Raw genomic sequence first — 13,638 nt, forward strand, 5'->3', positions numbered from 1 at the left:
ACTCCATGTTTCTACGTAAGACAGGTGATACAGTGATTACAAGATTCCTTAAGAGCCAGGTGCTCCTCACCTTTATGCCAGCCAGCCTTCCTGGACATTCAAACCTGGCTGCATGTATTATGCAATGGGAAGATCTAAGCAATCCATGAATAAGCTAATAATTATCTGAAGGCCAGCAAACAGAACTGCAGTTTAAAGGAAGGTACGGTTTCAAAACACAATTCTTTATTATTTTATAAACCTAAAGAACTCACCATCTGATGCTGGGATCCAAACATAGTGTTACAGGGCACACGACACAAGCAGGGGAAGGGCAAGCCAAGCTGCAAGAAGAAACATGCAATTTAACAAGAAAGATCTTTGTCACCATTCCCTTATGTCCCCAAAAGATTGTGGCTCTAAGTCACAATTATTCTTTTTAAACATTCTCTCTCCTTAGGAACTCTTAATATGAGCATTTGAGGGGATAATTTAGAATCCTTCCTCCAAGGATTAGTGGTAAATAAAACTGGCTAAAGGCATTCAAAGTACAGTATCTTATTTATGGGTCTACCCATTCCTAAAAAGCAACAGATATGGACTAGCAGATGTGCATATCTTGAGAGAAATGAAGTCAGCATTATGGAAACAGTAATTGTCAAATAAATTTTATATTCCTCATTTTTAGCTTCCAAATCCTTAAGGAGTTTATGTTTTAGGATTTTTTTTAACATTTGCAGCATATTGCTCTGTATAACTAAGACTTGGAAGCATTTAAAGACCAAAAATTTAATGAGCACTTTATTCACACTTTTTCCCCTTAAAGAATTTTTCTTTTAAATTATGAAAGTGAAACCCAAGTAAAACACACAATAAAAAATTATAGAAATTAAAAGTGAAAATACCCCCCCCCATAAGCCACCAATCTGCTACTGTTAACAGGTTAGTATAGAACCTTGCAGATAATTGCTAGGCAAAAATATATACATTTATATAAATATATTTTTCTAGGTATAAAAAACATATGCATATAAGCATGTACACACTTTTTAAAACATGAACATGACTATTCTGCCACCTACCTTTCCCACTTAACAGAACACTCTCACACATCTTTTGCAGACTGGACTGCTGTTCCAAGACAGCTTTGGGTCCATAAGAGCCTGGCCTACAGTAGGTACTCAATAAGTAATTTGTTTCATGTTTCTACAGAGATATTGCAAAACTCCTTATTTTGTACACCCTCAAGAAGAGGACATAATTTCTTGCCACCAATGACCACAGCTCAGAATCAACTTAAGCCCTGAGTTTCCCCTATGTATCTCCCTGGACTCCTCCATCTTACAAAAGACAACCCCTCCAATCCTATGGGTTTTGCTTTAAAACATTCTTGGCCAAGAGGCTTAACAAGTTCTTGACTGAAGGTAGCCCCGTAATCAGGCTACCATGAACTTTAAAAAATGGTAATGCTCTTTGATCTAATAATTCTAGACTGGCTCTGAAAATCCATCTGAGGAATACAACCCAAAGTATAGAAAAGCTTCATGCACAAAGATGTCCATAACAGCATTATACAAACAGCACTTCCTCAAAATGGTCATAAAAAGCGAAAGAATGCAAACACTCTAATTGCCCAAAAGGGAAACAGTTAAAATACTATACACTCACTTGAAGGAATATTATGAAGACATTAAAAACCTACTTTACTTTGGAGAACTGGTAAAACATGATATGAACCTGTTGTAACAGTAAGTGAAAAAAGCCAGATATAGCTATGTAAAAACACACATACACTCTGATTAAGCCAAGTCTGAAAAGAAATAAAGTAAAATGTTGACTGTGGTTGCCTTTGGGCAACTAAAAAAAAATACATATATATATATCTAAATTTATTAATACACATTTATACATAATAATGACAAAACAAGCATATAAGAAAATCACCCTTCTTTTCACTTGAAAAAAACAGCAGCTAAAGAAAAACTTCCAGGACAGAACAAAACATCGTTTCTTTAAAATATCCACCTTATGCCACATTACCTGATTACAGAGGTACTGGCCCAGGCCAGGCCTAGCAGCAGCACTTAGATATATAACAGGCGTCTTGTTATATAACACACTGAACCCATCCACCACAAAGTCTTCATAACGGGAATGAATGGCAAGCCTACAGATCTTCGCAAGTCCTTCTCTTTCTTCTTCGTGGAAATAAGCACAGCCATTTTCATACCTGTTAAGAGACACCCATATGTCAGTATGTTCTTATCTCTGATTTTATATCCCAGTCTTATAACCATGGAAGTAATTCTTTTCTCAACCTGGAAACTATTACCCAGATCAGTGAAAGGAGATAGGAATCACCCTCATCTCAGAGGGCTGACACCTCACTGCAGCTGGAGGTTATAAAGAACAGAGGCAATGACCCCTCATCCACACCCAGCTCCAGAAAGAGCAGAAACTATGAAAACCAGTAGAGAATAGGAATCCCTCAGATATAAAAAGGCTGAAGATCATGGACTGGCTTACTTTACAGGAAAGCCAGCACTGGATAATGCAGGCATGGTTCTTAGTAGTTTCAGCCCTAAAACATCCAAAGTTAAGTAAAACTGTCAAAAATGCTAGTCAGGCTAACTTTTGCTTTCACTAATATCTGCCTGGGACATTTTATTCTTCTCAATCTCCAAAAAGAAGGACAGAGAGATTTTCAGTTACAGGTGCTGGATTTTTATTAGAACAGAAGAAAATTTCTCCTTTGCCATACAGTTAGGCAAACTCATACTCTCGCCAGGTCAAGCTCTTTCCCAGCATCTGAAAACAAGTCTCCCAAGTTAAATGTTCCAACGTTAGGTAAACATTCCTTTTCCATAAACGTAATAGCATAAATAAACACAAAATACCATTGGTCCCATTTCTTCTACTGACTCCTTAATCTGCTAGAATTCCTTAATAATGCCAATATTATCACAGTATAAAGCAAATTTCAATTTCATAACACATACTCATCTTCCTTATGACAGCATTTCCTTTCTACTAAAGCACAGCTAATACTTTGATGAAAAATACTTGAATCTATTTCACTGCTGTACCTTCTATCAACATGTGCCAATTAGGAATCTTAAGAACAAGTAACTGTGGACATTATCTAACATGTATGTGCTCATGTTCTCAGCTCTTTACATATATTAAATCATTAGTTCATTTAATCCTCACAACGTCATCAAATAGATATTAAGGCTATCCCCATTTCATAGATAAGGAAACTGAGGCATGGAGTGGTTAAGCAACGCTTCCAAGAGGAAAGGGAAGAGGCAGAGCTGAACCCAGGTAGCATAGCTCCAGAAAAGAGATCTCTCACAGTCTATACCCAATGCATAAATGTCTTTACCAGAAACTAAAAACTTATTACCTGAAAATTCTGCATAGCCATAAGGTAGTGTCTGAAAGTATCCTAGTTGTAAGTTTTCTCAGCTTCTCTTTGTCCAGAGTTGAAATGTAAGCTCCCAGACTGTGCCCCAACAAAGCTATATGACCTTGTTCTCCAATATTCTGGATTCTGTTAATCAAAATTTATTAGATTAAAAAAAAAGTATTAGTCAAAGCATAAATAAATAAAACGTAGAGACACATTATTCCACAGAAATTTCTGTCAGACTTGAAATGCATTTAATGGCCTAGAAGGCAGACACTGAGATACATTTAGAAAATTCAATGCATAAGGTATTAATAGTTTGGGGGGAAATTTTTTTTTTAATTCAAGTCCTAGGAGATAAATATCCATTTTATTGAATACCAACTAAATTCACAAACTGTTTTTGAATAATTTTCTCCAAAAAAGTTTTTTAAATTAAATACCAGTTGAAGAACTATGGAGAGTAGAGCTGAGATAAAATGTGCAGAAAATTTAAGAATCAATAGATGAACATCAATTCCCTGCATTAAATAGCTATTTATAATAATACAGCACATTCAAGGGGAACTAGGTATTGTTTTACATATTATTAAAGTGGATGGACTAATTTCCCTCATAAAGAATAAATGTAAAAAGAAAAAAACAAAAAATTGACAGGATACTGGGCAAAGGAGACAGTTCATAGAATAGGAAATATAAATGGGTCTTAAAACATACAAAAAGACACTTAATCTGGTTCATAAGAAAAATGCAAACTAAAACTATGCTGAAATATCATTTCTCACCTATCAGACTGGCAACGACCCTTAAGTCTGCTAATACCCTTTCAGGCAAAGGTGTGGGGAAAGACGTACTCTCACACATTATGGGTGGGAATGTGAACTGGCACAATTCCACGAAGGGAAATTTGGCAATATCTGTCAAATTTACAAATGCACAAACTTATCTGGCCCAGCAATCCCACTTCTAGGACTTTAATCTACAGAAACACTTCTTCTATGAGAAATGACACATGTACAGAGTTACTGGCTGTAGGAATGTTTGTAAGAGTAAAACGTGAAAAGGAGACTAGTTAAATAAAATATGGCTCATCCATTCAGAGTAACACTAAACAGCTCTTAAAGGAGAAAGCTCCTTGTATACTGCTATGCCAGGAACTCCAAGACATAAATGAAAAAGGCAAGGCACAGAACACCGTGCATAGTATTTAGGTACTGGAGGGGGTGAGCACAGACATTTTGCTTGGGTGTACATACACATGAAGTATCTCTGACAAATACACAAGAAACTGGCAACTTATCTCTAGGAAGGAGAACAAGGTAGGGAGGCAGAGGTAAGAAGGAAAATTGCCTTTGTATATACACCCTTTCTATATTTTGAAATTTGAACTGGAGGAATGAATTACTTACTCCAAAAAAATTAAATTTAAAACTATTAAAGAGAAAATGAAACTAAATAAATTGCTTGATAGATGCATAAACAGAAATAAAATAAACAGATGATTCACAGACAACGTGGCCTGCCACCAATGAATTCAGCTGCAGCACTTCTCAGCAATCAGAGGCGGAAGCACAGGAGCAGAAGCAATCAGAAACAGAAAAGCACACAGCAGCTATTCTCCGGCCCCTGTGCCAGCCCCTCCCTAAGACACAAGACCATAAAAACGACAAGATTTTAGTAAATGACTTCCTTTTACAAAATATATTATCTAAAATATGTCAATGTCTCTCTGAAGAAACTGAACATCATTTGAATATCACATGTAACTAGGAATTAAATATAGCTTATTACTGCAGAAACTTGTGAGAATGCAATCATTATCAAAATCAAGAACACATATACTTTGAAACAGAAGCTGCCAACTGTTCTTCATTACCGGGTACTCTGGGGCTCCTCATCTTCATCTCCGTGCATCAGATTCTGAACTAACTGGAGGATGCTCACCATGTCTTGTCCACTGCGGAACAGAAAAACAGCTGACAAACAGGTGGAAACAGCACACATCCCTCACCAGTCTCTCACTATTTTCTCTCGTCTAAACTAGCTTGACATGTTTTCTTTTTTAACTGAGTAGCTACGAAAGAAATAATGTGTTTTGAGATACAGTATACATCATTTTTAAAACAAACCTCAAATTATCAACTGAATTCTGAAAATAACCTTACTTGTGATTAAATCTTCTTCCTAAATATTAATTTGATTTTTAAAAATTTCACCAGCTTTAGCAATATTTCTCTACCTGTTCATTTGAATCTTGGAGACTATTTAATAAGCATGTAATAAGGGCCAAAGTAGTCTTTATAAGCTGTTGGAAGGTCACAAAAGCAGCAAGAATATTCCAATGTCACTGGTGTATCTAGCTTCCCTCCATGTGGGAGTCTTGTCTGTTTGTTCTAACAGAGCTAAACATGAAATGCAAGCATGATTTATTATTACCTCTTCCCCAAGCTGGGGAAACTGCAGATTCGCTTGGAGTGTAAACACTTACTTCTATCCAAGATATGTTTTTAAACGCTCATCACATGAGGAGGTGGAAACTTAGGAGAAGAATGTGAAAGGTGAAGTTCTAAGCAATGGCAAGGCGACTTGTAAAACATGTGATGTCAAAATACTATCACTCTATTAATGAGAATGTGACTAATAAAAAGTCCTCTCTTTCAGGCTTCCCTGGTGGCGCAGTGGTTCAGAGTCCGCCTGCCAATGCAGGGGACACAGGTTCGAGCCCTGGTCCAGGAAGATCCCACATGCCGCGGAGCAACTAAGCCCGTGCGCCACAACTACTGAGCCTGTGCTCTAGAGCCCGTGAGCCACAGCTACTGAAGCCCGTGCGCCTAGAGCCCGTGCTCTGCAACAAGAGAAGCCACCACAATGAGAAGCCTGCGCACCGCAACGAAGAGTAGCCCCCGCTCGCCGCAACTAGAGAAAGCCCATGTGCAGCAATGAAGACCCAAAGCAGCCCAAAATAAATAAATGAAATAAATTAAAAAAAAAAAAAAAGTTACCTCTTTTCAAAAAGCACCATCAAAACAATGTCCCCAAACCTATCCCCCTCAAGGTGCTGACCTTCACGTGTGAGGGACTCTGGTCCTTGGACATTGTGTAGAGATGAGGCCACATGACCTTGAGCAAGCTACTGAAACTCACGAAGCCCTACATTATACAACTGTGAGGATGCTGTTAGTCCATGGAAAGCACCGAATGCCATGCCTGGGGAAGTGCTATCTCAGGCGCTGGCTATTAGCATTATTAGTGTGAATACTCCTGACCGGTGCCATTAATGCCCTCCCACTCTGAGAATTACAGATGTTCTTGGTAGTATGTCTTCTAGGGAAACTTCTGTGGGATGAGTGGAACCCTTTAATTCCCTTCAGTAGGCCTGGGATGAGGAGACTTACAAGATTTGGTTCCTGTTCTCAGCTGGAGAATGAACTTCACCCATAGAGGACTTCAAGTCAGCACCCTTCATCTACAAGCAGGAGTGCTTATTTTAAAATATTAGTATCTGGGGACTTCCCTGGTGGCACAGTGGTTAAGAATCCACCTGCCAGTGCAGGGGACACGGGTTCGAGCCCTGGTCCGGGGAAGATCCCACATGCTGCAGAGCAACTAAGCCCGCGCGCCACAACTACTGAGCCTGCGCTCTAGAGCCAGCGAGCCACAACTACTGAGCCCATGTGCCACAACTACTGAAGCCCACGTGCCTAGAGCCCATGCTCTGCAACAAGAGAAGCCACTGCAATGAGAAACCAGCGCACTGCAACGAAGAGTAGCCCCTGCTAGCTGCAACTAGAGAAAGCCTGTGCGCAGCAATGAAGACCCAACGCAGCCAAAAAAAAAATCAGTATCTGGGTGTGTTAGATGTGACATTTATTGGCACACTGGGATCCTTCCTCTATACTATTCTTTTGCAACATACTTATTGTACATATATATATTCAGGTCAAAGGACAACTTAAGAGAGTTGTACTATTTACCTACGTACAGTTTCCTGGTTATAAAAAAAATAATAAGTTTGTCTGAGGGAAACTGGGCCGGGACTTTAACTCCAGATTGAGTGCTAACATCCTGTGAAAATGTTAGTTGGATAACTACTTATTTTTCTGACCTCTTCCCTGCTAGCTCAAGTCACAAACACTTGACAGATTTGCTTTAGTTGCCAAAAAATAAACCACTCTGCTAATAAATTAGAGTTGACGTTTTCCTTTCATTTACTATATAATAAAATGATAAATCTTATCAAGTTAAAATAACTCTCACAATAAAGCTCAGTCTACCAAATAGATTACTGGTTTCAAGGATGAACCAAGTGTGATAGTTGAGTTATAATTATGAGTTTGCATATCACTTTTGAGTTAAGAGGTTGTGTTAAACTCTGAACAGGAAAGGGGGAGAAACAGTAGGTTTAGCGTTATCACCAACCAACCAATGGCATTTCAGTTTTCTGATGTTACACTGCATATAACTCTCAATTTGCTTTGTGCTCATTAAAACTAAAATTGTAAGTCAGTGATGGTAAAATCTTGGTTTAAAGAAAGTGTACACCGTAAGTAAAGGTACTTATCTTCATTGCCACCTACCTGCCTTGCAGTGGCCCTGGAATATCCCCTGATAGGAGCTTCTTTCCATTTTCCTCCTCTGTTCTTCTAATTTAAAGGAAATAAAAACCTGTTAACCTTGTAACATTTGAGCATGAACATGTGATAATGTTACTCACAACCTCTTAGTAACTGATGTGAGATTTGAAACACACACCTCGCCTTCTCCTCCCAGCCCCCAGGCTGGGGTAGGGTTTAGTTTCAGGAAAATAATATTAAAAGTATAATAATACTTCAACCCATTTCTTGGTTAGTTGATGCCCTATATGACCTGAATATACAGTAAGAAGTATTTATAGATTCAAGTCAATATATTAAATAAATGAAACTCTTAATAGGCAGAACTGAAAATTATAAGTCCTGCCCCTTAATTTCAAAATCCTTTAATTACAAAGCACCTTATACCCAAGACAAATACCAATTTTAAAGTCAGCTGAAGCTAAGTGTGATGTTCTGAAACCAAGAGGTGTCTTTAACAGAAGGAAACAAGTGCCGCCAGTTTCACAGCAGGTTGAACACATTTAATGGGGTCACTTCTGTTCCACAGGCTCACCTCTGACTGTCCTCTAGCATCTTCATGGCCTCCTTCAAGTTTTTTCCCATTTCAGCTAGTGTAGGGTCTGCTATCTGAGAAACAAATTTTCAAAAGGTTAAATTTTAACAACCCTCTATTACTTCTGCAACATAATTCATCCAGAAAAACTAAATGCAAGTCCATTTTCTTCTGGATTTATTATAAAATACCTGGATTATTAAAGAACATGTTTGATTTTAAAATTCCAACAGTACAAAGGTATAACATAAAAAAGTCCCACTCCCCAGGGGAGGCCACTTTTAAGTTTGACATGTATCTCTCCAAAGTTTCACTTTGCTCATATGCACCTCTCCAAATTGCTTTTTTCTACTTTATAGTGAATGTGGTTCCATGTCAGCAGGTCCACTTCATTCTTCTTAGTGGTTACACCTTCTTGCATCTGATGGATGTATTATAATTTATTGAACCAGTCCTGAATTAATGGACCCTTACGTTATTCCAGTTTTTCACTAGTAGAAGCAAGGTCCAGAAAAGTATGTATAGTATACTATTCATTTTACTGTTGTAGTAGGCTGAAAAATAGCCCCCCAAAGGATATTCACATCCTAATCCCTGGAATTTGTGAACGTTACCTTATGTGACAAAGCCTTTGCAGATGTGATTAAGGATCTTGAGATGGCACGATTACCCTGAATCATCCAGGTGAGCCCTAAATTCAATCACATGTATCCACATGAGAGAATTGGAAGGAGACCACACAGAGAGAGAAGACTATGTGAAGACAGAGCAGAGAGAGATTTGAAGATGTTGGCCTTGAAACTGGAGTGATGGAGCCACCAAACAGGGAAGGATGGCTGGCAAGCAACATAAGCCGGAACAAGAAAGGAACGGACACTCCCCCTGAGCCTCTGGAGGGAGCGCAGCCCTGCCAGCCCTTGATTTCAGCCCCGCAACAGTGATTTCAAACTTCTGGCCTCCAGGACTGAGAGAGAATGTATTTCTGTTGTTCTAAGCCTCCCAGTTTGTGCTCATTTGTTACAGCAGCCCCAGGAGACTAATACGCTCAAAGATCTGCAAGTGCTTCTAAAAACTCTGGGACACTTACACAAGCTAGTAATAGTGATTGCCTCCAAAGAGTGGCTACAGGGGTCAGAGGGAGTCTTTTTAGTTCATATCCTTTTGTTCCTTTTGGATTTTAGTACCACGTGTACATCTATCTCCCATTCAAAACATAAACGAAACAAATTTTTAAAAATTCTTGCAGAATTGAAACACTCATTTTCCTTTCTTTCTTCTTGCATCTCCGTAAAAATTTTGAGAGAGACCATCTTGTTGCCTTGAATCTCTATATAGTATGAATTGGGTTATAAACAATCACAGAAGCTCTCTTTTGTCCCCCCTTACTCTTCAAATACACTTCAAGTGTATTTATCTGCTTTTCTCTTCATATTGTCTCTTGTACCTCGTAATAGTTTATACAATGTAGATGTGCAATGAGTGTATATTACCTTTAGTACTGTGTTACCTCCTCAAAATTGTTTTTTTTTTAAAGAAATTCTACTGTTTATCAATGTAAGTATCAGAAAATATTAATTCTAGAAGGGACCTTAGGGGTCTAGTCCAGGGATTTCCCACCTGTGTTCTTCTCAGCCTTAAGACTCCTGGAAAGAACTTTGGGGAGAAAGGGTTGGGTAGCCAGTTGGAGCTGCTACCTCTCTGCCCCGCCTTAAGGAGATCAGCTGTTTTTAACAATAGGGTTTTAAGTAAAGTTTCACTTGTAAAAAGTTTCATTAAAAAGAAGAAAAAAAAGTATAAGCATGAAAACCTCTGATTCTGGTATAACATTTTAGAGGAGAGGAAACTAAGACTTAGAGAGGTACACTGACTTGCCTAGGCTCATGGAACTAATAAATGACAGAGAGGTGCCAGAACCTTGGCTTCCTGATTTGTTTCTGCCTCTTTCTATTACATCACACTGATTCTACAAGAGATTAGAAAATAATCACATAGCCACATCCGATCTGATTTTTACACTAGAGGAAAAAAAAAAATTAAAAAACCCAGGTGTTTCCAACAAAAATCACGATTTAAATGTAAGCACCAGATGGGTTAGAGAGTAATCTAAAAGGGTCTCCGTGCTCTCCGTTAACAATTGTAATTGGTCATGGTCCTTACCACCCTCATCTCCTGTGACACATCAATCCCTGATCATCTGGCCAAATGAAAAGATAAACAGTTTGCTTGATCAATTACACCTCCATGTTTCATGCTTATAACATCTGCCCCATCTGAAATGTCCTTGTACCTTTTATCCACCTCTACCTACCTATTAAATCACAATTCACTACTTCCAAGAAACCCCTATGGATAAAACCATTTTTACATGTTCACATCCCCTCTAATGATATCGATACCATTTTTTCCTAAACCAAAAATCTGGACTCACTGCCTGACAAATGATTGTATTTATGGGGACAACAGGACGGAAGGCTTGAAACTGGGGCCATTCTAATATGCAACTGCCATTTATCCTCACGATTCTTTACATCCTTTACTGTGAATTGTTTTATAGATGATCTTTCCAGTATAGGTATTCTCCCCAATTAGATTATACGCTTTTTGAAAGAAGCCATTCAGACTCCTACTAATTTTGACTTCTCTTATAGGACCAAGAACCTAAAGTCAGCTTGATTCTTGGGTTGTCATATTACCTCTGAAACCCCTTAGGAAGGCATGGCATATTGGATATCAACATACTGGCTCTAAGTTCAATACGGCTAACTTCTCCTACAAGACTGAACAGATTTTTCAGTTAACAGACAAAACAGATTCACAGAAAGATAGACAAGATGAAAAGGCAGAGGTCTATATACCAGATAAAGGAACAAGATAAAACCCCAGAAAAACAACTAAATGAAGTGGAGATAGGCAACCTTCCAGAAAAAGAATTCAGAATAATGACAGTGAAGATGATCCAGGACCTCGGAATAAGAATGGAGGCAAAGATCGAGAAGATGCAAGAAATGTTTAACAAAGACCTAGAAGAATTAAAGAACAAACAAACAGAGATGAACAATACAATAACTGAAATGAAAACTACACTAGAAAGAATCAATAGCAGAATAACTGAGGCAGAAGAACAGATAAGTGACCTGGAAGACAGAATGGTGGAATTCACTGCTGCGGAACAGACTAAAGAAAAAAGAATGAAAAGAAATGAAGACAGCCTAAGAGACCTCTGGGACAACATTAAACACAACAACATTCGCATTCTCCCAGAAGGAGAAGAGAGAGGGAAAGGACCAGAGAAAATATTTGAAGAGATTATAGTCGAAAACTTCCCTAACATGGGAAAGAAAATAGCCACCCAAGTCCAGGAAGCGCAGAGAGTCCCATACAGGATAAACCCAAGAGAAACACGCCGAGACACATAGTAATCAAATTGGCAAAAATTAAAGACAAAGAAAAATTATTGAAAGCAGCAAGGGAAAAACGACAAATAACATACAAGGGAACTCCCATAAGGTTAACAGCTGATTTCTCAGCAGAAACTCTACAAGCCAGAAGGGAGTGGCATGATATACTTAAAGTGATGAAAGGGAAGAACCTACAACCAAGATTACTCTACCCGGCAAGGATCTCATTCAGATTCCATGGAGCAATCAAAAGCTTTACAGACAAGCAAAAGCTAAGAGAATTCAGCACCACCCAACCAGCTCTACAACAAATGCTAAAGGAACTTCTCTAAGTGGGAAACACAAGAGAAGAAAAGGACCTACAAAAACAAACCCAAAACAATTAAGAAAATGGTCATAGGAACATACATATCGATAATTACCTTAAACATGAATGGATTAAATGCTCCAACCAAAAGACACAGGCTTGCTGAATGGATACAAAAACAAGACCCATATATATGCTGTCTACAAGAGACCCACTTCAGACCTAGGGACATATACAGACTGAAAGTGAGGGGATGGAAAAAGATATTCCATGCAAATGGAAATCAAAAGAAAGCTGGAGTAGCTATACTTATATCAGATAAAATAGACTTTAAAATAAAGAATGTTACAAGAGACAAGGAAGGACACTACATATTGATCAAGGGATCGATCCAAGAAGAAGATATAACAATTATAAATATATATGCACCCAACATAGGAGCACCTCAATACATAAGGCAACTGCTAACAGCTATAAAAGAGGAAATCGACAGTAACACAATAATAGTGGTGGACTTTAACACCTCACTTACACCAATGGACAGATCATCCAAAATGAAAATTAATAAGGAAACAGAAGCTTTAAATGACACAATAGACCAGATAGATTTAATTGATATTTATAGGACATTCCATCCAAAAACAGCAGATTACACTTTCTTCTCAAGTATGCACAGAACATTCTCCAGGATAGATCACATCTTGGGTCACAAATCAAGCCTCAGTAAATTTAAGAAAATTGAAATCATATCAAGCATCTTTTCTGACTACAATGCTATGAGATTAGAAATGAATCACAGGGAAAAAACGTAAAAAACACAAACACATGGAGGCTAAACAATACGTTACTAAATAACCAAGAGATCACTGAAGAAATCAAAGAGGAAATCAAAAAATACCTAGAGAAAAATGACAATGAAAACACGAGGATTCAAAACCTATGGGATGCAGCAAAAGCAGTTCTAAGAGGGAAGTTTATAGCTATACAAGCCTACCTAAAGAAACAAGAAAAATCTCAAGTAAACAATCTAACCTTACACCTAAAGGAACTAGAGAAGGAAGAACAAACAAAACCCAAAGTTAGAAGGAAAGAAATCATAAAGATCAGAGCAGAAATAAATGAAATAGAAACAAAGAAAACAATAGCAAAGATCAATAAAACTAAAAGCTGGTTCTTTGAGAAGACTGACAAAATTGATAAGCCATTAGCCAGACTCATCAAGAAAAAGAGGGAGAGGACTCAAATCAATAAAATTAGAAATGAAAAAGGAGAAGTTACAACAGACACCGCAGAAATACAAAGCATCCTAAGAGACTACTACAAGCAACTCTATGCCAATAAAATGGACCATCTGGAAGAAATGGACAAATTCTTAGAAAGGTATAACCTTCCAAGAC

At 38.0% G+C, this 13,638-nt stretch overlaps 1 protein-coding gene across 2 annotated transcripts in view; it reads right to left on the bottom strand.

Annotated features, from left to right (window-relative positions):
* Positions 1–13,638, bottom strand: part of PDXDC1 (pyridoxal dependent decarboxylase domain containing 1) — a 57,156-nt gene that overhangs the window by 28,766 nt on the left and 14,752 nt on the right. For both annotated transcript variants that reach the window (XM_061209933.1, XM_061209934.1), the window contains exons 2-7: positions 8,537–8,610; positions 7,966–8,031; positions 5,265–5,345; positions 3,386–3,532; positions 2,020–2,209; positions 255–323 (exon numbers count right to left, since the gene is read on the bottom strand). In XM_061209933.1, coding sequence (XP_061065916.1) covers positions 255–323; positions 2,020–2,209; positions 3,386–3,532; positions 5,265–5,345; positions 7,966–8,031; positions 8,537–8,610 — 627 coding nt within the window. The remainder of the gene's footprint in view (positions 1–254; positions 324–2,019; positions 2,210–3,385; positions 3,533–5,264; positions 5,346–7,965; positions 8,032–8,536; positions 8,611–13,638) is intronic.

The sequence above is a fragment of the Eubalaena glacialis genome, chromosome 13, assembly GCF_028564815.1.
Source record: "Eubalaena glacialis isolate mEubGla1 chromosome 13, mEubGla1.1.hap2.+ XY, whole genome shotgun sequence".
NCBI lineage: Eukaryota > Metazoa > Chordata > Mammalia > Artiodactyla > Balaenidae > Eubalaena > Eubalaena glacialis.